General features: G+C 30.2%; 1 protein-coding gene across 2 annotated transcripts in view; it reads left to right on the forward strand.

The window, feature by feature from the left end:
- The first annotated feature begins 5557 nt into the window (after window positions 1-5557).
- The window catches only part of LOC116775592 (uncharacterized), a 29179-nt gene continuing 11065 nt past the window's right edge, over window positions 5558-23671 (forward strand). Inside the window, exon 1 of one of the 2 annotated variants that reach the window (XM_032668513.2) lies at window positions 5558-5883. In XM_032668513.2, the coding sequence (XP_032524404.2) occupies window positions 5703-5883 (181 nt within the window). In that variant the 5' untranslated portion in view covers window positions 5558-5702. Of the gene's footprint in view, window positions 5884-9511; window positions 9570-23671 lie in introns of those variants that run through there. The other variant, XM_061525182.1, reaches the window with a different exon arrangement.

Raw genomic sequence — 23671 nt, forward strand, 5'->3', positions numbered from 1 at the left:
TTATTTAATGATACTCGTATCTCAGATTTTCGGATAACCTACACAATGTTTTATTATTTTATAACTACATATTACAGACGTTTAGGTTCCTTTGCAGCAACCGTGATCACTGGCAGACGAGATGTAGTTGTGTGATACATTTTTTCATCTTATTTTCTTGTCATATAAAGTTAACTCCTCCAAAAACGAAATCAAGAATCCTTGTTCACCCCAATTTTAGTTTTATGAATATGCTCTTAGAAGATGATGAAGCTAAATTTACTGCTTTTTACGCAATGCTCTATTGACAGTTACGTCGCTAGTTTGTAACCTATATTTTTCTTTATGTGACAGTTGGCAAACGAGCAGAAGGCTTACTTGATGACCAATAGTCACCGTCGCCCATAGACATGCGTTGCCAAACTTGGTTGTTGAGGGAAAGGGAGGGGTGGGCATAAGGAAATGGTAGGAAAGGGTGGGAACAGGGAAAGGACAACCGACTCTCTCACTTATTGGACCAAAAGCAGTCATTAATGACTACTTCGCCCCGATCTTCTGTGAGAGGGTGGTATTTCCCCGGCCCACGTCCGAGCTGTACTTACTTGACCACAGTTGGGCTCTAACACCTATAAAAACCACTGACATCTATTTTAATTTGCACCGTTTACACCTGAAAAAAATCCTCTGCTAGCTAACAATTTTAAATGCGACAAGCCAAAATAAAGTAAACTTAAAGAGGAATTAAGGAATTGAGCATGCAGAAATATACCGAGGCACGTAATCGTTGCAGCCTTATATGCAGGGATGAACAAGGACGATCCGTAAATAAGTGAAGAAGAAAATTCCTGTGAAGTGTGAAACTTCTGAAATATACTGATGTTGGCAATAACAGCCAACTACCTCACATCAATTTAAATATTCCTAATTATCATTCCTCAATGTCTCACAAACTATATTATAAGCCAACTTTCAACATACTTAAAACTCTCTGACAATAAAGATCAAACTCAATATTAACATAATACCTGGTAATAAATAATTTCATCCGTATACGTCTTAGCATACCAAACATGAAACAATCGACATGGAAGGTTCACGACGACAATTTAGCATACGGGCTCGAAGCCCAAGAATTGAAAACCGGAAAAACCGGGAATTAATAAAAAATCTACGTATAGCCAAAGCCCTAGGCGACAATAATCTCAGTCACCAAATAGCTAGGGCGTTAAGGTCAATTCTAAAATTTATTCAAGGTTTATCGGAGGAAACCGCACAATATCGCAATAATTTTGACCGGGTAAAACATAAAGTAGATTTTGATAAAAATATTTAATATTGTAATTAACATTTTAGTATATAAACTAATAAGCAACGAAAAAAATGGGGGTATCGGTTCAAGATCAACAACAAATACACAAAATCCATTTTAGCCTTCGCAGACAATCGCGCAACACTGACACGTAACCAAAAACACTGTCAAGTACTAATGGAGGAAGTGGATAAATTCTTTGAGTGGACAGATGAATTGAGGATCAAACCAAATAAATGTCACTGTCTGTGAATTGCTTGGCGGAATACAAGATATACCTCAGACGATACGGGATAATCGTTAGGCGGTCAATGCGTTTTTACGGTTACGGAAAATTCACAATTTAAATTTCTCAGTCGTAAGATTGATAATAGAGTGTGATCTAAGATTTTCGCGAGTTTCATTCATTTTAATAATAGAGGACGTACTTCAGCTTTAGAAGGAATAGTAGATAATTTTTTAAACGATCTCAACAAGGTAGATTAGCAACAGATCAGTAACGTCAAAAAAGCTTGGATTTAAGATAATTACCTAACTTCACGTTTAAATTGGTCCTTCCTAGTCCATGTTTTTAATAAAACCCTTTTGTCAAAGTTAGCTGCAGGCGTCATAAAGATGTTGGAGTTGTGGCTCAGGCTCGCGCTGCCGGCCGATTGTCAGCTTTATTCAAGGATCGCAATAGTTTTGGGATCAGTCTAAAAAGGATACCGGAACTTTACAAACACCTAAAAGTTTGCAAGAGACATATTCTGGAGAAATCCCATGATGACCTCGTTACATCGCTCCCAAAAGACAAAGATGTCCTAGAGCTAGAATCAAGACTTCGATTCCATAAACAGTTTATGATAGGGGAACAAAGTAACAGAGTAGGGTTAGGATCAAGTAGGAAGGCCAAAGATACGGATACATAAAGACCTTTATTCGGCAAGACGAGAATTCTAAATATAAGATCCATGCAATGAGCTTAGAAATGCAGAATGAGTGGCTACACATAGGAGATTTTGCATCCCATTAGTATTAAAATGGCGCACTTTTATTCATGATTTAGGCCAACACTGCTAAAATTTTATCTCAATGTGTTCCAGATGACACTCCCAGATCAGAGTAATTTAGTAAGATGGGGTAAAGGTACCGAAAAAACTTGCTACATCTGCGGTGAGGTAGTTGGAACTGCTAAGCACCCGCTGGTGAGATGTAGGGTACTCCCGGATAGCGGTAAATACTCACGTTGTCACGGTTGGGTTTTTCGGTAGCCAAAGCGCAAAGGGAAATAACCACAAACGAGCGATCAACAGGTTTTGTGAGAGAAGGCACTAGGGCTATAAAATCAAAAGTCAAGCCTTACTCTCTCCTTAAAGCTGCTCCCGATTGTACTATAATGATGAATACGTATGAGAAGCAATATAAAAATTAAAATCCCAGAGTACATTTGTGCATCGGCGTCCAAACCAGACACATTTTATATTCGCGAATTGTAAAACGCTTTGTGTTAATACAGCTTAATTATCATTTCTTATTTCTTATTCTTATTAAGTTACGCACTATACGCTAACTTTTAATATATTCAAAGTCCTCTGTTAATAAAGAGGTAAACTAATTACATCATTTATAAAGTACCTGGTAATAACAAATCTTTTGGGATTTATGTCAATTCTGCAAAACTCCAGTTTTTAAAATCTAAACTGTCATGTAGATTCAATGACCTCATATTACCACCTTCACAGCTTCACAGTGTTCAAGTCGAATATATGGACAAAAAGTTTTAAAGTAGGACTTATTTTGGACCACCTCTTTTTCTGGGGTCGGCACAGTGAATATTTTTGTCCTGTTATATCCATTGAACACTGAACCTAAAGAATTCATGATTTTTTTTTTGTATTGGCCACAACATTTTCCCAAAAATTGTGTAATGTTTCTGAACTTTCACTTGACTTATTTTCCAGGTAATCGACAATTAATGTCCTGTAAAATAGTTTTTTTTATTGTTGAATAGTTATCTTTTTTCCGTAGTTGACGTATACAAGGATTAGACGTAAAGGACTAGAAATTGAATAAAATTTTTGTTTTAGTGGCCTAAAAATTGTATCAGTAAAGTATTTTCAGCTTCACGTTGTAAGTGAAATTTATGTTTTACTTTTATTTCTTAAATATATTTTTATTATGATGGGCTCATATTTCCATTTCTATATTCTCTTGGTATTCTGATTTTGGCTTTGAGTTCTGCTATCCTTATTTTCTAAAGATTCATCATCTAGATTCTAGGTTATTGATCTAGGGTTTTCTATTGCTTATGCGTAACTTTTATTTTGCCTCCATTTACTTTAATCCCACTAGATGCGGCAAAAAGATTATGTGATTGATATTTTTTTGGCCCTTTTAGTGATTCATAATTGATATCACACTCTAAACTTTGTATGGACAAATTAAAATAAACATGCCCAATACAGACGGAACTCGATGGATTGTTGTTCTTTGACGTCACATTGTCCACGATATTATATTTAAGAATTTTTTAAAAATAACAAAATTATTGCAAAGTTATAACTTGAAATTTTTGTCTTTATTTGTGTGAATACAGACTTTTATACCTTTTTTTTACTAACAAAATTCGTACGTAAATAATGTCATCATTGTTTTCTACAATATATTTTTGATAAAAAAAAAATTAAAAACAACAGCGAATAACGTTGTTTTAAAGTACTGGGAAGCAGATAAAACGTTAAGAAAATTATCTCGTCAATACCTATATAATATGTATTTATCATATAGGTACGTGAACCATCATTCAATAACAAAAAAAAACAAAATGACAAACAAGTATATACAACCTCATTTAATTAGCTTCGTTTTTCTGGACAAAATATTTCTTAGAACGAGCAGTTTAAAAAATAAATAATATGACGTAATATGGGTATCATCACAACAAACATGTCTTATAGTTACAAAATACAAAATGCCCGTGGATTTTGTTTGTGTGTGCGTGGGAGTTTAAGTGTGTGTTACCTGCGCTCGCGCATTTACAGGTGATCTTGTGCGTTTTATCAGTTATACCCTGTGATAAAATATATATCTCTTAAGATACTGTTTGAAATTTCTTTAATTGTAAACTTATTTTTTCAATTATTCGATTTAATAAAATTATACTAAATTTGTAAATCGTACAAAACCGAATTCAACTTAAAAAAAAGTCAAATATAGGTAATTTAATATACAAATATTTTGGTATAATTTTGATGGTATTGTAGACTAGTTAAAAATTACAATTTACTTGAAGATAGGTAGGTGATTTAAAATATTAAGAAACAAAGTTTGATCTTGTTCATTCAATGTTTATAACTGTTTTTCTTGTTTTAAAGTTTCTATATATATTAAATAATATCTAAACCACAGAGCAGGTAGCTTTAGACGTAATTTATGGCTGTCTGACCGTCGAACGTCGTTACGGAAGGACGGGGATTAACAAAAAGACAAACAATACCTGTTAGAAGACAAATAATGAGGAAATAGAATTGAAATAAAACTGTGCCGTTGCTGTAGTATTGTTTATATAAAAATATGTTAAACGAATATTATACCGTAATGTTAAATGGTCAATATACAAATACAGAATATATATCCTTATAGAGTCTGTATTTTAAAACAAGAATGGTGTATCTATCAAACAGTTTTTATGACAGAAAAGTATCTCTTTATATTTTCGAACATTTATTCATTTTGCATATACATATTATAAATATTTCGTAAACATATGTTCTTTTTGCGCTTTCGAACGGAATTGTCAAGATTTTGTTTTTTTAAATAATAAAGTTAAGGTATAAAACGTACCAATATAATTTTATTTAAAGGATATAATGATACATGCATAAGTTCGATGTTGGAGAGAGAAATTGCGACAAAAAGGTACTATTATATAAAATATGCCTCAGTGAATTTTTTTTACTTACTGGAATTAATATTTAATGTTTTAGAAACATAGACAGATACATTTATAAACGGTGACGAAAACGAAGAGCCAAGTATAAATAACTTTTAAACAAGTGATTAGAACAAATAATTACAATATTACCGCATAATGACAGAACATTAAGCAACGATAGTACAATTTATAGTAATTACGATATTGGACAATATTAAAAGAAAAATAAGAATACCACAATGTGGTGTTATCGCCGCTATAACGACCACGTTGGAGTCAAAACACGTTTTCCACATACGACCCACAATCACAGCCTATTCAAGCGACCGTACTACGTAACCAACAGAAACGACTGCGCCGGCTGACGCGTCGCACGCCTTCGCCGCGTTAATAATAATATATATTTTTTAAATCCAAGTTTGCAACATAATAATACAAATTATAGTTATGTGATTTAAATTTATTCCGTTGTGCCATAAGTGATGTTATAGTGTAAAAATGGGTGTGATATTGAAATTATTTATTGTGACGGTTATTCTGCCCTGTGTTTTTGGGCAAGAACAAGAATGTTTTGGTGCTGGAAGCGTGGCCGGGGCAGCGATCGGTGGCTTTATTGCAGCACTTATTTTAATAGTAGCGGCGTATTACTTGAGGAAATTGTATTGTAAATCCCGTGAAGGTAAGGCTGTTCTGTTATTATGTTTTTTTGTTATTACAGCCGCCGGCGATCACGTAGCTCGGACGAAAGTATCATTGACTTTTCAATAAAATTAAATTTATTACATAGAATTCAAATATACCATTATATATTTATAAGAAAGTAATTATCACTTTTAATTTATGCAAATCTTATAACTATAATTGCCGGTTTTTTTATTATTTTTTTTATTTCATTCATATGTCACAGTTCAAACTTAAATTAATTATCTGTCGTTTCGTATCATCTGTCCCTTTCTTGCTACTATACTATTTGAATAATAAAATACTCTAAACAAGTTTTTTGTTCATTCTGTACTAAGCTATAATAACCTTCAAGTAACACTAGACTAATCCTGCATAGTAAACAGTCACGTATATAAATACCTTTATCTGTTTCAAACATTCCAGTTTTATTATGAGATGTATAATTTTGTTTATAAAAAGCGTAGACGTATGCACTAAGATATTTCTACACCTTAGCGACATAACTTTCTATAATTTCTCTTCAAAACTCGCTTTTTGCTTAACGGCGAGATCATATACCTGAACCTACTTTTGTATAATCTGTTGTATGACGATCTCAAGATAAAAAAAATATATATATATGAAACCTGTTTTGATAAAACTATTTTTATATTCGTCTGAGTGTCATAATAAATTGAGTTGAGTTTAACGTTGATAAAAGCTGAGTTCTATGATTAAGGAACAAGTAATATATTTGACAATTATATATACTTAGAACGAGTTTGCATCGCCAAACTAAGTACTGGCAGTTTAACGTATTTATTTGTATATATATTGATACGTATGTTCTAAAATATATTCATATTAAATTTTTAACTGTCTGTGCTTAATTTAAACGTACAAATTTATATTACAGTTACTAGCTTTAAGTTTAAAGCATAAAATTATTGACTATATATAAAAAATATATATCTTTTTTTGTGTGAGATTGTTTATAAAGGGCTTACTGTTATCCCATTAACCCGTTTCCCTTATCAGTGATCCGTCTTATCAGTATCTCCGGCTAATCTAGGATACGGAGGCATTAGGTATTAAGGCTACCTTAAGCAATATTTTACTTTTTGCATATTTTTTCGATTTTATAAATTTTAGTATCTAATTAAACGCTTCTTTATAGAAATATATTGAAAATTGTCACTCACAGAAAAGTTAGACGTAATGCGAGATTGATAATTATATAATAAAAGTTCAGTAATCATAAAAGTCCAATAATTATTCAATAAAAGTATCAGCTTCCATGATATAAAAGGATATATTTTTTTACTGTATTTTGTTCGGTATTTCGTAAATACACGGATTAATATCGACGTAGTGTGAATGAAAATCGTTGAAACCTACAGTGTTGAGTTCAAAATGTCAGCTCGCACTAAGTTATTAAGTGTTCATAAAAATATAATGATAAAATATATATTTTATGTAATATAAAAAATTCGTGTATATTTAAATATATTCAGACATATAGAAGTCATTTTAAATGTCAAATGTCCGTAGAATCATATATTTTAGAAATCGTGATAATATTCGTTATAATTATATAAATAATATTTGTATAATTTTACTCTTCTACAGCTTAAATTATATATATTATTAACTTAAAAATTAACAATTATTTTTTATATAAAAAATGGCTGTACGGAGTTTTTTTTTTCAGGTATTTGTTAAATTACGTTCAGTAATGAGATATGGCAAATCATATAAAATAATTCTATTATAATCTTTACACGTGATCGTAATAACGTATAAAAATGACAATATTTAATACTGTTCGGTTTAGCTTTAACGATGGAAACTCGTTAAGAGAAGTGGCTCAAAAAGTTATTAATTAACAAACAAACAATGTAATCCAGACTTTAATTGATATCAGACAATCAAAATTCATCACGCTATATTGGAATTGTAATTTTGGTGGCCATATTGTTTTCTTAAAATTGTTAATTAAGGTCCCTGTCTTACTTAAATTATAAATTAAAAAATATTTTTCAAAAATAATAACACATATAAGATATACATATGATTTTTTTTAGTCTCTTTTAATTGATGTATATATAATAAAACAAAATTTTTAAAATCTGTAAGTATTGATAGGTAAAATTAATTCATAGATGTTATAATATCAATAAACATAAAAATAACTAAATAATTTTTATATTTATTACATATATAAATAACTTTCTCTAAATGACTTTCTTCGCATAAAAACTAAATGCAACACAGAGATACATCCGTCATTTACAGGAAGTGCTTATCCGTTTTAAATATGGCGTCGCGTAAACATTTGCAATTCACTTTCCAATAGATATTACGCAATATCTTTTAAGACATTCTAACATTTTCATTATAATATTCTTCGGTTATTATCTTAATAATTCCAATTCAATATATCACGTAATATATTGGCTTCTAAAATTTCTAATATTAAAATTTTTAATACATGCAACATTATTTAACCGCCTTTTTTGTTATGTCAAAGATCAACAACATAATTCCTATGTGATATTAATTTAATATTTTCGTTTATATTAAAATGGCGACATCTTTCTCGGAACTGGTTGCCCGTTTGTCGGGTTGTATGGTTGCTCAACAATGGAATGTCGTTCTAAGCAACCTTGGCGTTTATCATAACCAATTATTAACACCGAATTCCATCTGGTTGTATTTTCTAGGTTGTAACTATCGAAATTTTAATACATTATAATGCTTATACTTAAATTAATTTAATACTATCAGAGTACCAAAATATATGAAATACAATAATTATTTGAATTAAAAATAACAATAATATAAATATATCATATAATTCGAAATTTAATATCAATAGTAATTTTTGATTAATTTTATTTGTGAAATTCGTCAAACATACGTCGTAAATTTCTAAACGGTTGGTAGGCCTGTTATATAAGATGGCTGACATTAAAACGATTTTCAAGGACATTAAAGTTGGAGAAAAACTTTAAAAATATTGTTATATATATATAGTGATTTTCATAGGATGTTTTAATTCGTTGCGTGTATGGAATTCATGTCATTTGAACCGGTTCAAATATCAACCAGGCATGATCTACTTGGTAATATCCGGTTTAATAATCACACTACTTTCCTTCCGCGGCTTCGTCTGTCTTCGATGTTGTTTGTGGGGTATGTTTGTGAGGTTAACGAGTCTTGCGTAATTTTGTTTTTTAAGCAAATAAATAAAAAGCTATTCGATCAATAATTACTTTATATTTTTTTATACATTTGTGTAGAAGTTAAAGAATATTTTTTAATTTTATAAATTATGTACTTATGTAGATTATGACAAGTGTAGCTTACGATTTATATAATTTAAACAACGTTGATATTTAAATATTCCGAATAAATCTTTTTATTTTGCACTGATATATATTTTAGCATATTTTAAATATATATCCTATATATATACATTTTGCTTAAATTATCATCATCACACATGATATACATATATAAAAAAAAACAGACAGTACAAACACACGAATTCATTGATATTATATATACATATAAATAATCTGCCTATCACGATATGTTATCGTATGTAAGGTTAATACAGTCAGATTACAGTCAGTGAGTTGGTGTTTGTGTATAATATGTTGAATAGTGTGACACCAGCACCGCCGACGAGGAAGAAAAGTAAGTTTTAACACTCAATATATATATAGTTATATACATATATATAAATACAAAAATAAATACATATCTTGCTTTAAAGATACACTCATAGTAAGGATATACTTTTCACATCTCCTTCGACTATTGATTACGTAAGATAAGTAGGTATTAATATTTTATAGTATATAAAATTTGTTTGATTTATTTATAAGACTATTCGTATAATTTAAATAAGACTAACTTTAATACTTAAATTTTTTTTCCTTAGCGTATTTTTTCTCACAATCACTGTGTGTAAAAATTCTCGGAACAAAAACGGAGTCCCTTATATATATGACAAAAATCCGGTTAAGTGTGAATCTGTATTCATATCGAGGGTTCTGTATAGACATACTAAATTAAGATTAGGCAATTGCTGAAAATGACCAAAAAAAATCATTGAACAACAAATTTGACTTTTAATTTTAAATACTATTAGCTCAATTTACATTAAATTAAACAACTCCAAATAAGTAATAAATTTATGACGTATTTCTGTTTTTAACGTTTCCTTAGCTCACGCTGTGCAATTCCTTGCTAAATTTCGTGGGACATAAAGACATGGGAGATAAAATCTTGACTTGATCTTATATTTTAACCACATATATAATCACTATTTATGAATACTCCAAATTGAATTTCTCATTTATCCAATCGTAAATCTTATAGACGTATTAAAATATAAAAATCCACAACATTTCTAGAATTGGCTCTTTAATTTACAGACAAAAAAAACGAAGGTTTTCCACAGATTGACGGAACCCTAAAATAAAACAATGTGATTTGGACATAAAAAAAAATAAAGTGGTTTTGGGAATGCACGAACTCATTGGAATTTGAAGGACGGTGACGTCACAGGTCCCTATAGCGAGTCGCTCTTTAAGTAAGATAATCATTCAAAATAGCTTACAATTTTCCATACATTATATATCGGATTTACTGTCAATTATTCATTATTATTAAAGAGTGACGTCAGCATTGGTGACGTCACTAACGTCATTAATATCAGGACGTCCCATGACCCAAAATAAAACTTTGTATTCTTCCAAATAACGTTGTATTTCATGAAGGTTGTATTTTCTCCAATAGTCCCCACTAGCCGTCGTGTTTATACAAAATTTCTAACACAAGTAGCTCTATCCTATTTCTTTTCACTTATGTATAACAATTATTATGAATAGCAATAAGTTTTTATAATAATGCAATAATTGATGACAGTCGCGAGTTATTTTTATGTTTCATCCGTCATTAGTGCTGATGTATACTCTGCTGTAACTTATTTATGCTCCACATATCCTTAAACACCTTCTACGATTTATAAAAATGATAAATTGCTAAAAGAAAAAATTAAATAATAACAATTTTAATATATATATATATATGTATATATAAAGACATATTAATAATTCCAATTTTAATTATTGTCGTTATATAATTAGTCAGCTACATAGAAAAATGTTATAATAATAAGATGTGTCTGTTTATCTGTTACGAAAAAATTACGGACCAAACTAAATCCATAGAAATTAAATTAACTTATCGAATTACGTTATATTTGTGTATGGATTGTAGTAAAAGAAGATATATTTTTTTAAATATGTCATATTATAATATATGACTATTCAAGCATATACAAATCAGCCAAAAAAGAAAAAAATAATAACTTACACGAAAATATAACATACCCTCATTAAACAACATTAATATTCCGTAAATATAATACGTGTTAGTAATTATATAAGAATAAAAAGCTCGTATAAAAAATAAATATTTACAACACGAGTCGCATGATAAAACTATAGTAACAGAACCGTTCGAAGGAATGAACAAAAAACCCATTAAGTGTCACACTAATGTGGGTCAGGCGAGGAATGCTGTTCCACCGGCTTGCACCTGTTCGGATACATTGATAGCTCGGAGTTTAGTGAGACTTGACATGTTCAGACTGGGTTCAGACTTTAGGACTAAGCTGGTTGATATTTTTAGTTAGACTCGACATGTTCAGACTTGGTTCAGACTTTAGGACTGAGCTGGTTGATGTTTTTAGTGAGACTTGACATGTTCAGACTGGGTCCAGACTTTAGGACTACGCTGGTTGATGATTTTAGTGAGACTTTACATGTTCAGACTGGGTCCAGACTTTAGGACTACGCTGGTTGATGATTTTAGTGAGACTTGACATGTTCAGACTGGGTCCAGACTTTAGGACTACGCTGGTTGATGATTTTAGTGAGACTTGACATGTTCAGACTGGGTCCAGACTTTAGGACTACGCTGGTTGATGATTTTAGTGAGACTTTACATGTTCAGACTGGGTCCAGACTTTAGGACTACGCTGGTTGATGATTTTAGTGAGACTTTACATGTTCAGACTGGGTCCAGACTTTAGGACTACGCTGGTTGATGATTTTAGTGAGACTTGACATGTTCAGACTGGGTCCAGACTTTAGGACTGAGCTGGTTGAAGTTTTTAGTGAGACTTCATATGTTCAGACTGGGTTCAGACTTTAGGACTGAGCTGGTTGAAGTTTTTAGTGAGACTTCATATGTTCAGACTGGGTTCAGACTTTAGGACTGAGCTGGTTGAAGTTTTTAGTTAGACGTGACATGTTCAGACTGGGTCCAGACTTTAGGACTACGCTGGTTGATGATTTTAGTTAGACTTGACATGTTCAGACTGGGTCCAGACTTTAGGACTACGCTGGTTGATGATTTTAGTGAGACTTTACATGTTCAGACTGGGTCCAGACTTTAGGACTACGCTGGTTGATGATTTTAGTGAGACTTTACATGTTCAGACTGGGTCCAGACTTTAGGACTACGCTGGTTGATGATTTTAGTGAGACTTTACATGTTCAGACTGGGTCCAGACTTTAGGACTACGCTGGTTGATGATTTTAGTGAGACTTTACATGTTCGGACTGGGTCTAGACTTTAGGACTACGCTGGTTGATGATTTTAGTGAGACTTTACATGTTCAGACTGGGTCCAGACTTTAGGACTACGCTGGTTGATGATTTTAGTGAGACTTTACATGTTCAGACTGGGTCCAGACTTTAGGACTACGCTGGTTGATGATTTTAGTGAGACTTGACATGTTCAGACTGGGTCCAGACTTTAGGACTACGCTGGTTGATGATTTTAGTGAGACTTTACATGTTCAGACTGGGTCCAGACTTTAGGACTACGCTGGTTGATGATTTTAGTGAGACTTTACATGTTCAGACTGGGTCCAGACTTTAGGACTACGCTGGTTGATGATTTTAGTGAGACTTGACATGTTCAGACTGGGTCCAGACTTTAGGACTACGCTGGTTGATGATTTTAGTGAGACTTTATATGTTCAGACTGGGTTCAGACTTTAGGACTGAGCTGGTTGAAGTTTTTAGTGAGACTTCATATGTTCAGACTGGGTTCAGACTTTAGGACTGAGCTGGTTGATATTTTTAGTTAGACGTGACATGGTGAGATGGGGAAAAATTTTAGAACTGCAAACTATTTTGATGGTTTTAGTAAGAATTTGTTAAATGGAATCATTTGGACCTCGGGATCGTCTTTGATTTCGATCGTCCATTGTATTATATAATTATAATTAATAAAAATAATTTTATATTTAACATATATACTAAAAATTGAATAACCTTACCAAAATTGAATAACCTTATCCCGATAAATGAGTCTCATTAAATATTTAACACTATTAACAAAAAAAGCTTATTTTAATTTACAGAAAATTTAATGTTTTATTAACTAAAAATGCTATTAATATTGTTGATTATATGTAAATGTTTTTTTTTTATTTTTATTTTATTAAAATGCATTTGATTACGGAGTCCATTACACTAATGTTTGAACCGGATCTAGCACGCGACTCGTCAGCCAAACGTCGCTACTAAAAATAATAGTTTAAAAAAACTAAAAAACACGCTTTTTATAGAAAACCGAACTTAAAAATAGAAAATAAATTTTAATATATTTAAATGAAGAAAATAGTGTTAAAAATTTCAATAAATATAAATTAATAAGAGTGTGAATAAAAAAAAATGTATTTTATTTAAAAAAACTGTGTGGGGTGCTTGGTGTCAATAGTAATAAATATTATATTGACAGATATGAGTAGAGTGATTATCATTTCGATAATATCTTAAAAAGCACAAAATAAAATAGTTTTTTTTTTTAATAAAAATACATTTTTTTTTTATTCACACTAGTATTAATTTATATTTATTGAAATTTTTAACACTATTTTCTTAATTTAAATTTATTAAAATTTATTTTCTACTTTTTAGTTTGGTTTATTTATAACATGTTGTTTTTTTAATTTTAATTTAGTTTCTTACCTTATCGACTATAGATCAAAATTATATAAATTAACAAAAAACATATTTTGCAAATTTAAAAATGGAATAATTTTATCAAATTAGTGTATTGTCATCGGTCCTCGATATATCTACAAAGTTTGAATGAAATCTGACCGTAAAAGTGGGTCAAAATCGCGCCCAAAGAAGTCGGTTACAAACAAACATACAAACATACATGTGAAGCTAATAAAAAGCTAATAAAAAGGTTTTAGCTATAGTTTCTTTTTTAACAGCTTCTTGCATTTCCTGTTATATACACATACACATTCTGCCAATATGTTATTTTATATAAAGAAATAAAATATATATAATATTTGTCTTGCATAATGTCCTGGTGTGTTATAAAATGAATGGATCGTAAGTAAAAATATAATATAATACATATATGATATTCATAAAACTTTCCTTGTTTACTTTTAGTTTTATTTATAAAACATTAAAAATACTTAAAAATTAAGGAAAATATGTCTTAAGTTGGTAGCATTGAATGTCATTTGATTGGTGACATTTTCCTTAAAAATAAAAATGTCGCAATACAACTTAGCGAGTTTAGCATTCACTTAGGATGTTGTTCGTTTCGTAAACGTTCTTACTATATTTATTTAGCTCTACAGCGCTGTGACCTAGATCTTTAAGTAGCTCTATACATATGCCTAAAATACCTTACCCATATAACTGTTTTGTCATACAGCCGATATCAAACCAAAAGGAGGTTTTAGTTTTTTTGGTAGAAATTATACAATCAAAAATTCATTTAGGTAGTTATGCTTATAATATCAAAAACATGTGTTAATAAAGTTATTTGATTATGTAAAAAAAAAACTAATTTAAATCAGTCAAAGGAACAGAAAATCCACATTTATGTATATATATCAAAAATAGTTTATTATAAAAAATACGTAAACCGCCTTAAACAATCCCTTATTAACAAAAACAGAACATTTTTTTAAGCGTCTCACACTAGATGCCTTATCATTGTTTGCAACCGTTATCTATTATCAGATAAGGGTTTAGATTTAAAATGACGTCATCACTAAGAAGTCTCTAGAAGTCTTATACTTCAATTTGAATACAAAAATTCTTAACTATTCAGAGTCAGTCAGTCGTAAAGAATGTTAATATAATTATTTGGTTCGTTTGAAATAAAACACGAAATTACTCGTTATTTCTTCGGTACGTTCATTTCTTCTTAGGTTGGTATAAACCAAATCTGAAGACTAAATGTTGCCAGGCTTATGAAAGTATAACTATTTGATACTGTCTTAAGAGGATCATTAATAATTATACAAAATGTACGTGAAAAATATCTTAAAATTGTTAAAAAAAACTTAGGATCGTAAGGAATATTCAGTTAAGATCTATATACAGAATTGTATCATGAATAATAAAATCGAAAATGTGAATAGAAATTTTAAATTTATTTATGTTTTTTTTTCTTAAATAATTCCGCACTAATTGGTCACTTACCTAATGTATTACTCAACAAACATTACTTTTATGATATCAATTCAAAACTAGCTTTTACATGCGACTCGGTCTGTTTGATAATTAACAGTAAACGTATGTACAAAAAAAACACATCAGTGAACACGTAGCGCTTATAAAAATTGTTAGATCTCTAAACTCTGAGAAATCTATATGAGACGAGATAGACGAGATGAAACTTTCAACTAGCGTGAAATCGCGTACATCTAAAAAGCATAGATAATTTAAACCATTACGTAATATCTATATATAATATTAATTCATATTTAAATTTCACTTCATTTTATATAGGAATTCATATATTTATTAAATTAACAATCCAGGAATCAAACAGTGGACTACTTACGAGATCTCACCGCTATCTAAGACGCATCTATACTATCGCCTACAAAACTCTTAACGCTCTAAATGTTACACAGATAGCTTGCAAGGTAAAAACCAACATCGTTACCACTTATATATATATCATCTTTTTAATATTTTCAAATCACATGCCATAACTATTGTATATAACTATGTGATTTTCATTTCCGCTTTAGTCACAAATACCTCGACGTATAACTTAAAGTATATATAATTTTTTTAACATAATATTATATAGCGACATCTTAGTACACCTATTTGAGACATGTGATGAACAAAGTCAAAGTTTATTTTATATATTTTTTTTAAATATAATGTACTGGAAATATATTGAATAATAAAATAAACATTACACACACTACCATGACTCACACACACACAGACATCAATCCGTGAACATTCCTCAATGTGTGTTGTCACTGAGTGTTAAACATTGTCATTTATATTATACTATTTCACATGAAAAATCCATTAATTAAATGAATTAAAACATTCTTGATATTATTCCTTAAATTTAAACGACTATCAATTGTCTCGTTAAATGTCAAGCGTTCAGAAACAAGCGCTCCTACATTTTAAAACGTCACTGACAATAAAACGTACTAAGTTTTTCTACAATCATATTTTTAAGTCTAAGGCGTTTATATTTAAAATATCTTGATTGTTACAACCTAAGTTTTTAACCAAAGTTACATACATGTATAATTTCATTTAAATTAATTATTAGTTTTGACGTAATTGTTTAACAAACAGACATACTAACATGATCATATAATCGTAATTTTCTGTAACAATTACACACATTCATTTGAAATAACATAACATAACTTTAATCATCGGAATATAACGTAATAAAAATACACAAGTCAGATTTATAATTTGTTATACATGTATAGCTCCTGGATTTACTTGTTAGTTATAAATTCTATTGAAAAAATTATATATACAAAGGAATATTTCGCGTATTTTGATTCGTTAGGAGTTAGGACTATCTACGATTCAAAGATTCTTTCATATCTGACCACTAAAGCTTAGTCCAAGTTGGCTGCGTTACGCTACACACGAAGCGTTTCTCGTTGCTCACTCAATAACCTATACAAATACTATATATGGTGACAAGATTTAAGCGGATTACACATAGCAAATCTTAACAACAGCGACATGTAGCTCCAGTTGTAGGCACACGCACGTCTGTAGTACGCCTTAATTTGGCAAACTAAAATTTCCAGTTACAATTATTATCAATGTAACAATGAAACGAGTAAATATTGGAATGTATGAAGCAAGATAAAGGTGTTTAACGAAGCTATCGTATAGAGTAACCAAACAACAGGTCTGACACAAAAACGTAACATTAGTACTAATCATGTCCATACAAATATTACACGAGTATGAGTGAAGATTTTTAGGGATTTAGGGAAGAACATCTGAATCGATTTTAATGAAACTCTTCAGTAACGTAGCCTAGACATCAGAGAAACACGTAAGGTACAATTAATGAGATAATTCAGTGATATAATAATTCTGTTCGATCAGAACAGTTTTATTTCGTGTTAGAATACGTGTCGCGTCATAGATCGCACTGCCTCTTTATTAATGTATTTTTTATAAGCACAACACATAAGTCCACCCGAACAGGGCAGCGACAAAAAGCTAGTTATAATTCAGAACAATTCTATAGTGTAAAATTAGGAATGCATACATATATAGATTTATGCTAGTCATGATGAAAGTAGGAGTATAGTGTCTGTATAGATAGCTATAATATGACGTACACACGGACAAAATATGCACCATTTAAGCCTTACGTACGATGTATAAAATGAAGACGGGATATAATAAAAGCTAGGAATATGGAAAAAGTTTCCACGTAACTGTTTAAAGTCGAGACGGCCTGGTAGATATCAATCGGTACGCCTAACACAAGTTGGCATTCACACTGCACACTGATCGTTTACAGTTCAAGTGAAACTTCTAATGCAACTTCCAACAAGGTTGCGTTAAACGTTAAACTTTCAACGTTCCTGTGGAGGGGGAATAGAAAGAGACGGAGCGAGAGTAAATGGGTGGGTCAATTGTGAATTGTGAGCAATGTTTATATAGTTTGGCTTAAAAAAACAATATGAGATCACTGAAATGTGATTTCTACCCCATCCTATTTTCATTTCCGAATTTTCACTTTTTCCTCAAAGAGGGACTATACGCAATATTTTTTGTTCAAAAATCTTAGCAGGTTGTACTATTGCTGTAGATTATTGAATTAAAAACTGGAAACGCATCGTAGGTAGTCTGGTGCGATTTGCGAACTCATGGTAAGCAGTCATATTTGTAGTTATTTTCAATGTAACTCTGAGGAGAATATATTTTTATTTGTTATGTATTTATAGTTACAGATTTACCTAAATTTAATGAAAATCTATTCTAGTTTGTAATATTCACATTACTTACATTTAAGCCGTTACTTGTTCACTATCGTAATGTGTGTTAATATACTATTATAATTCTTATTGTCTAAACGGGAAGGACCATCTTCTACGAAAGTGTAACATTTGACACACACACACACACACACACACACACACACACATATATATATATATTTCACAATATTAATATCTTACGATTTCTGTATTTTAACAGATACATATTTTTTTTTTATATATTTTTATCAATACACAACCACAGGTGCTAAAAAACAATTGAAAAATTTCGGTAGGTTGCGTATTAAATAAAGAATATAGGTAATTTTAGTCAAATTATTTTAAGACGATTTTCCTTGTTAGAAATATAATTACATTTACGAGTTTCGATATAAGCTTTGAAATACTTGAAGGTCGTTTTTAACATTTCAAGGGCACACAGCTGATAGTTGAGCAATCTGTGTGCTAAACCTTATCCTGCTACCCGCGTCTTTTAACTTTTGTACTAAAGAGACTCGAATGCAAACATATAGTAACATTTAATTGTTTTAGCTCGTGATATACGAGGCTAAGTTTTTTTATAATATAATCTGTAAATATTAAAATCCGACGAAATTTTTTCAACCGCGTAAATCTTCACTAACAAACGACTATATAAGTATATATATATATATGTGTCTGGAAGAGATGGCTCTTTAGCAATAAGGCCGCTAAGATTGTTCATATTTATCTAACATTATATTTATAATAACCTAATAATATATTTATCATATTTATCTAATAGTTGTTAATTTAAGGGTGTAAAAAAAAGAATATTATATATATACATATATTGCAAAAGCTGTATAAATATCTTGAGCAACGTTAAAACTTGAGAGTTCTTTAAATGCTACTCACTCTTAAGATACGTGAGCTTACGATACTGTTTCGATACCTTATTTCGTAATTTTAATACCATTTGAATATAAAACTATATATTTTTACATATATATGTCTTCAGTTTACTTCGAGGCACATAAAACGACAAACGATTTACATCAAGGATGATATTACACAGTTTTGTAATGTTGGTTGAAGTTTTTACTATAACGCATGATTCGCTTCGGTGTGCAAGGTCGTCCACTATTACGACTGCATTTTATAATAACATAGAAATATTTGAGGTTATTGCCACTTTTACTATTTTAGTTAAATTTAACTTAAAATCTAATATAACAATCGTTTTTAATTTCTATTATCACTAATTCATTTGTACGTACAAACCAATGTCTCGGTGACGCCATCTTGTCTTAAAGGATGTTGAAAACGTGACTGACTTTGAATATTCATGGTTACTTGTAATAAATATCTCCGGATAAATATAACACATATTTTTTTATAGTTTGTTAAGCTCAGACAATATCATGTTTGGATAAATTATGACGTCATTTAAACCCAATATTGGGGTATATATATGTAACCCAAACAATATTAATATACGAATACATAGTACTACAGATTTGACTTCTAACCCGCGACTTCCCACAGAACTTGGACGTTCTTTTCTTTCTGCGCTATCATGAAGCAAGATAAATCAATCAAATGTACTCGTAGACACATACATTCGTTGTACGATTCTTTACATTACTCAAACAATTATCACAGCACGTTTTAATAATTATATATATATAGTAAATTATGTACAAAGTACATATTTGCATGTGATTGCTAAATCATTATGTTACATATTCAGTGAGAATTAAGATTCCATTTTCCTTACCGACGTCCAACACCTGTCTAAAGATATTATACATGGAAGAAATATGCGCAGCGCGGGCTTTATACCATTTTGATTTCCACATAATATATATTTATAATAATATGTTTGCGTGTTTATAAAATTCATTGGATATTTAAAAAAAAAAAATTACTTAATTTTTTTTTTGCTTAAAACGTTTTTGGTTTTTCAGCGGTTTAAAGTCACATCACTATAAAAATAAAAAAAAAGTTTGATAACATTTTGCTGGGTCGTTTACAGAAGTGATATATTTGAAATAAGATTGACAAATAAATGTCTGTAAAAATATAGCGTACAAAACGATTGCCTGTCTGTATGGAGGTAGTAACAAAATATTCGATTCAATGCTATACAAACATTGATGAGTATTAAAATTTAAAACGACGATACATACAGTTGTAAGTATAACAATTTTAACTCATACTAGAGACATGTGATTAATACAAGCCTTAAATAATCACGTTCTTATATAATATTAATTTACTAATAAACTTTTCTCCAACTCTAGTGACGATTATGTGTACTACAAACAAAATTGACTGTCTTTTTATTTCAATTGAAACCAACTGGTGTCAGATCGAATTATTTCGGCCTCCAATTGTCAACGTCTTCGTAATTAAACCATTGTTTACTTTTCCACCTTTAGTACGGGTTATACAGATAACTAAAACTATTGTCGTAACCGTAATTACTTTAGTACTTGCAACAAGATTCAAGTAAAAACCAATAATTACCACGAATAACGTCGATTTATTACTATAGAGTTTCGCAATAATTCTAACTAGGTGTAATTAATTTTACGAAATATAAAATTTATTGATGAAATATTTATGTCATGTAATAAAATTTCATAAGAAAGTAAATTATTTATTATGTTTATAACGAAATGGGTTTGATTTATTTAATACGTAAAACTTAACTATTTTCAAGTTATAAATAGAAAAAATGTATAGTATTTCCATAATAATAAAGACGTTGGTCTATTATTAAAAAAATATCTTTTATTGATATTCCAGAGGAATATACAGCTGGCAGGTGCGTCTGAAAACCGAGGACATTAAAAAAAATATAACTTGCGTCTGACACCTGTCAAATTGACATTGACATTTGACAGACAAACAAAAAATTAAAAAGCGTCGATGCTAGCCAGAACAAAAACGTTGCATGACCAAAAGTAATGTCTGGTAATACAAATAAGATGCAACATTAACTCTAAAGAATTTAAAATTACCACAATTCCAACATTTATATGACGAAAGTTTGCAAATAGGCGTTGTTTAATGCAATGTAATTTTTATATAATTTTTTTTAAAAGGAATTTAAAAAAGAGGTTTTAATGATTTAAATTAAATATGAACTAGGAATCACAAATACGTTCAGATATGAACCAAAGTTGAAAGGTAATTTAATACGAGAAATATATCGTGCTAATATAACAAGGTCGCACAGTTAAGTAAGATGTAACCTTGGCCGAGATTAATAGTTAAATATTTATATATATTTAACTGAATAATAACTAAAATAGTAATTTCCTAAAATAACACAAGCGACAACTAAAATTAAACTATCCTTTTTGGATAGAATTAAAGTATTTTAAGATATGAAAATGCTCCTGTGACCGTTAATATAAAGTTAAATATATAAAAAATACTATATTAAGATAAATATCTTTATATTTTAACTTCGAATATATATATATTTTTTGTAAGTAAAAAGTTTTAACATCATTGAAACGAGTTGAGTAAGTTTGGCGTAAGTAGACGTTAAACGAGAAAGTTCACAAGTATGCAATTATGTATTGCATTTTCTATGTTTGCAACACAATTCAGTTTGTTCAAGACACATATCTCAACCTCAATCGTACTACGAAAGCGCGAGATAATTATTTTAAAGGGTATAATAAAATTATTCATTCACATATTTAATTGTAATGTTCGTAAATGAATTTTTATCATTATTGCCAATATAGGAAGGAGGTACGTTTCTAATAAACTGTTGAGGATATTTCATTGTCTGGGAAACGAAATATTCAATCGTAATACACGCTTCTATTGAAATTGTATTTGCAATGAAATAAATTTTAATATTATTTTTTTCAATGTATATATTACTTTGAAGTAACATTATGTTTTAAATATTTAAATATCTACCAAACTGACATAACAAATGATACTAATATTTTCGGATTGTATGTCATTTTCATCTCGTCTGCCCGTGGTCACGGTTGCTGCAAAACAACCGAAACGTCGGGAGCGTGCAGTTAAAATAAAAAAAAAAGCGTACTACATCCGAAGATATTAGTTTTATTTAAATTAATACTCGCGACAGTGTTAAATATGTCGGAGTATGAAGCGTTTTTTAAGTGTGACGTCAGCATAACTGACGTCACCGATAACGTTATTCTTGAATGTGGTCAGGATCTCAGACCCTTGAAGGTAACCTCGTAGACGATTTGACAAACACCTTACTTTGAAGAGATCCGATCTCTGCAACGGCACGAGCGAGATCCCCAGGAATCTGTACTTTCGCCTCTATTTATACCAACGCAGGTGATTATGCGGGTGACACCTGATAATTTCAACTACCCTCAATTATTGATTATTCATATAAAAGGAATTACCGATAATGCCGATAACTATTTTTGTTATTGTCAAAACAAATCTTATTTAATAATAACCGATACTACTAACAATCACGCCACCATTTTGTAATTTGTGACAGCTGTCAATACACTGTAACATTTTGACCTTCGTTTAGAAATTATATACACATTAATATAGATTAAAAACTTAATACTTTGAAATATTATTTATATTATTATGAGGACATAATAATAATAATTTATATGAGATTATTTTTAATGGCTTTTAGGAATATAATTCTAAGAATTGTTATATTACGTTACTTTATATAAAATATTTGGTCTTGAGATGTTCTTCCATAAGGAAATGTCCTCAACTGTAACCAGTCACCTTCATTACGGTTCAAATCTCTAGTTTAGTCTCTAGTCCGTGATCACGGTTGCTGAAAAGTAACCGAAACGTCGGGATTACGTAGTTTAAAATAATAAAAATGCGCGTAGTACATCCGAAAAGGTATTAGTTTTATTTAAATGACTCGCGAAAGTGCTAGATCTCATAAAATCTCAAATTTTTCAAACTATTGTATATTAGAAGTTAAGATTCATTTCTGTAATGATGATTTTATAAGCCGCTAAGATACTAACGAATCTTTTTTTCTCATCACGGAAAAATCTATTTAAAAAAATTACTAATCTGAATATTTTTTGCTACATATTAAAATAACACGATTAAATTAATAGCACCGTAATTAACAGAATAATATATAATTTCCGATTACACCTCCAACGTCCTCGAGACAAAAGTTGGTAGACTTTTTAGGCAGTGCGTTTGTCACTGACGAGTTTGTTTTACTTATTATCAGTTAGGCTGAATGTAAAAGACCAAACAATAATTATAAAAAAAATAGTAAAACTATACATAATACGTGTATACGTAGAACTGTCACGTGAACTAGCTGATCTTATCTAGAAAGAGTGGGAGAGTGAGTTGTTTTGATATAATTCAGTGACTATGATACAATAAACGCCCACACAGGCCATGGATCCCATTTTACCGTTACGTCGAATGTGACATGATATTCAAAAATTTTGATTAC

This window comes from Danaus plexippus, chromosome 27 (assembly GCF_018135715.1).
Source record: "Danaus plexippus chromosome 27, MEX_DaPlex, whole genome shotgun sequence".
NCBI lineage: Eukaryota > Metazoa > Arthropoda > Insecta > Lepidoptera > Nymphalidae > Danaus > Danaus plexippus.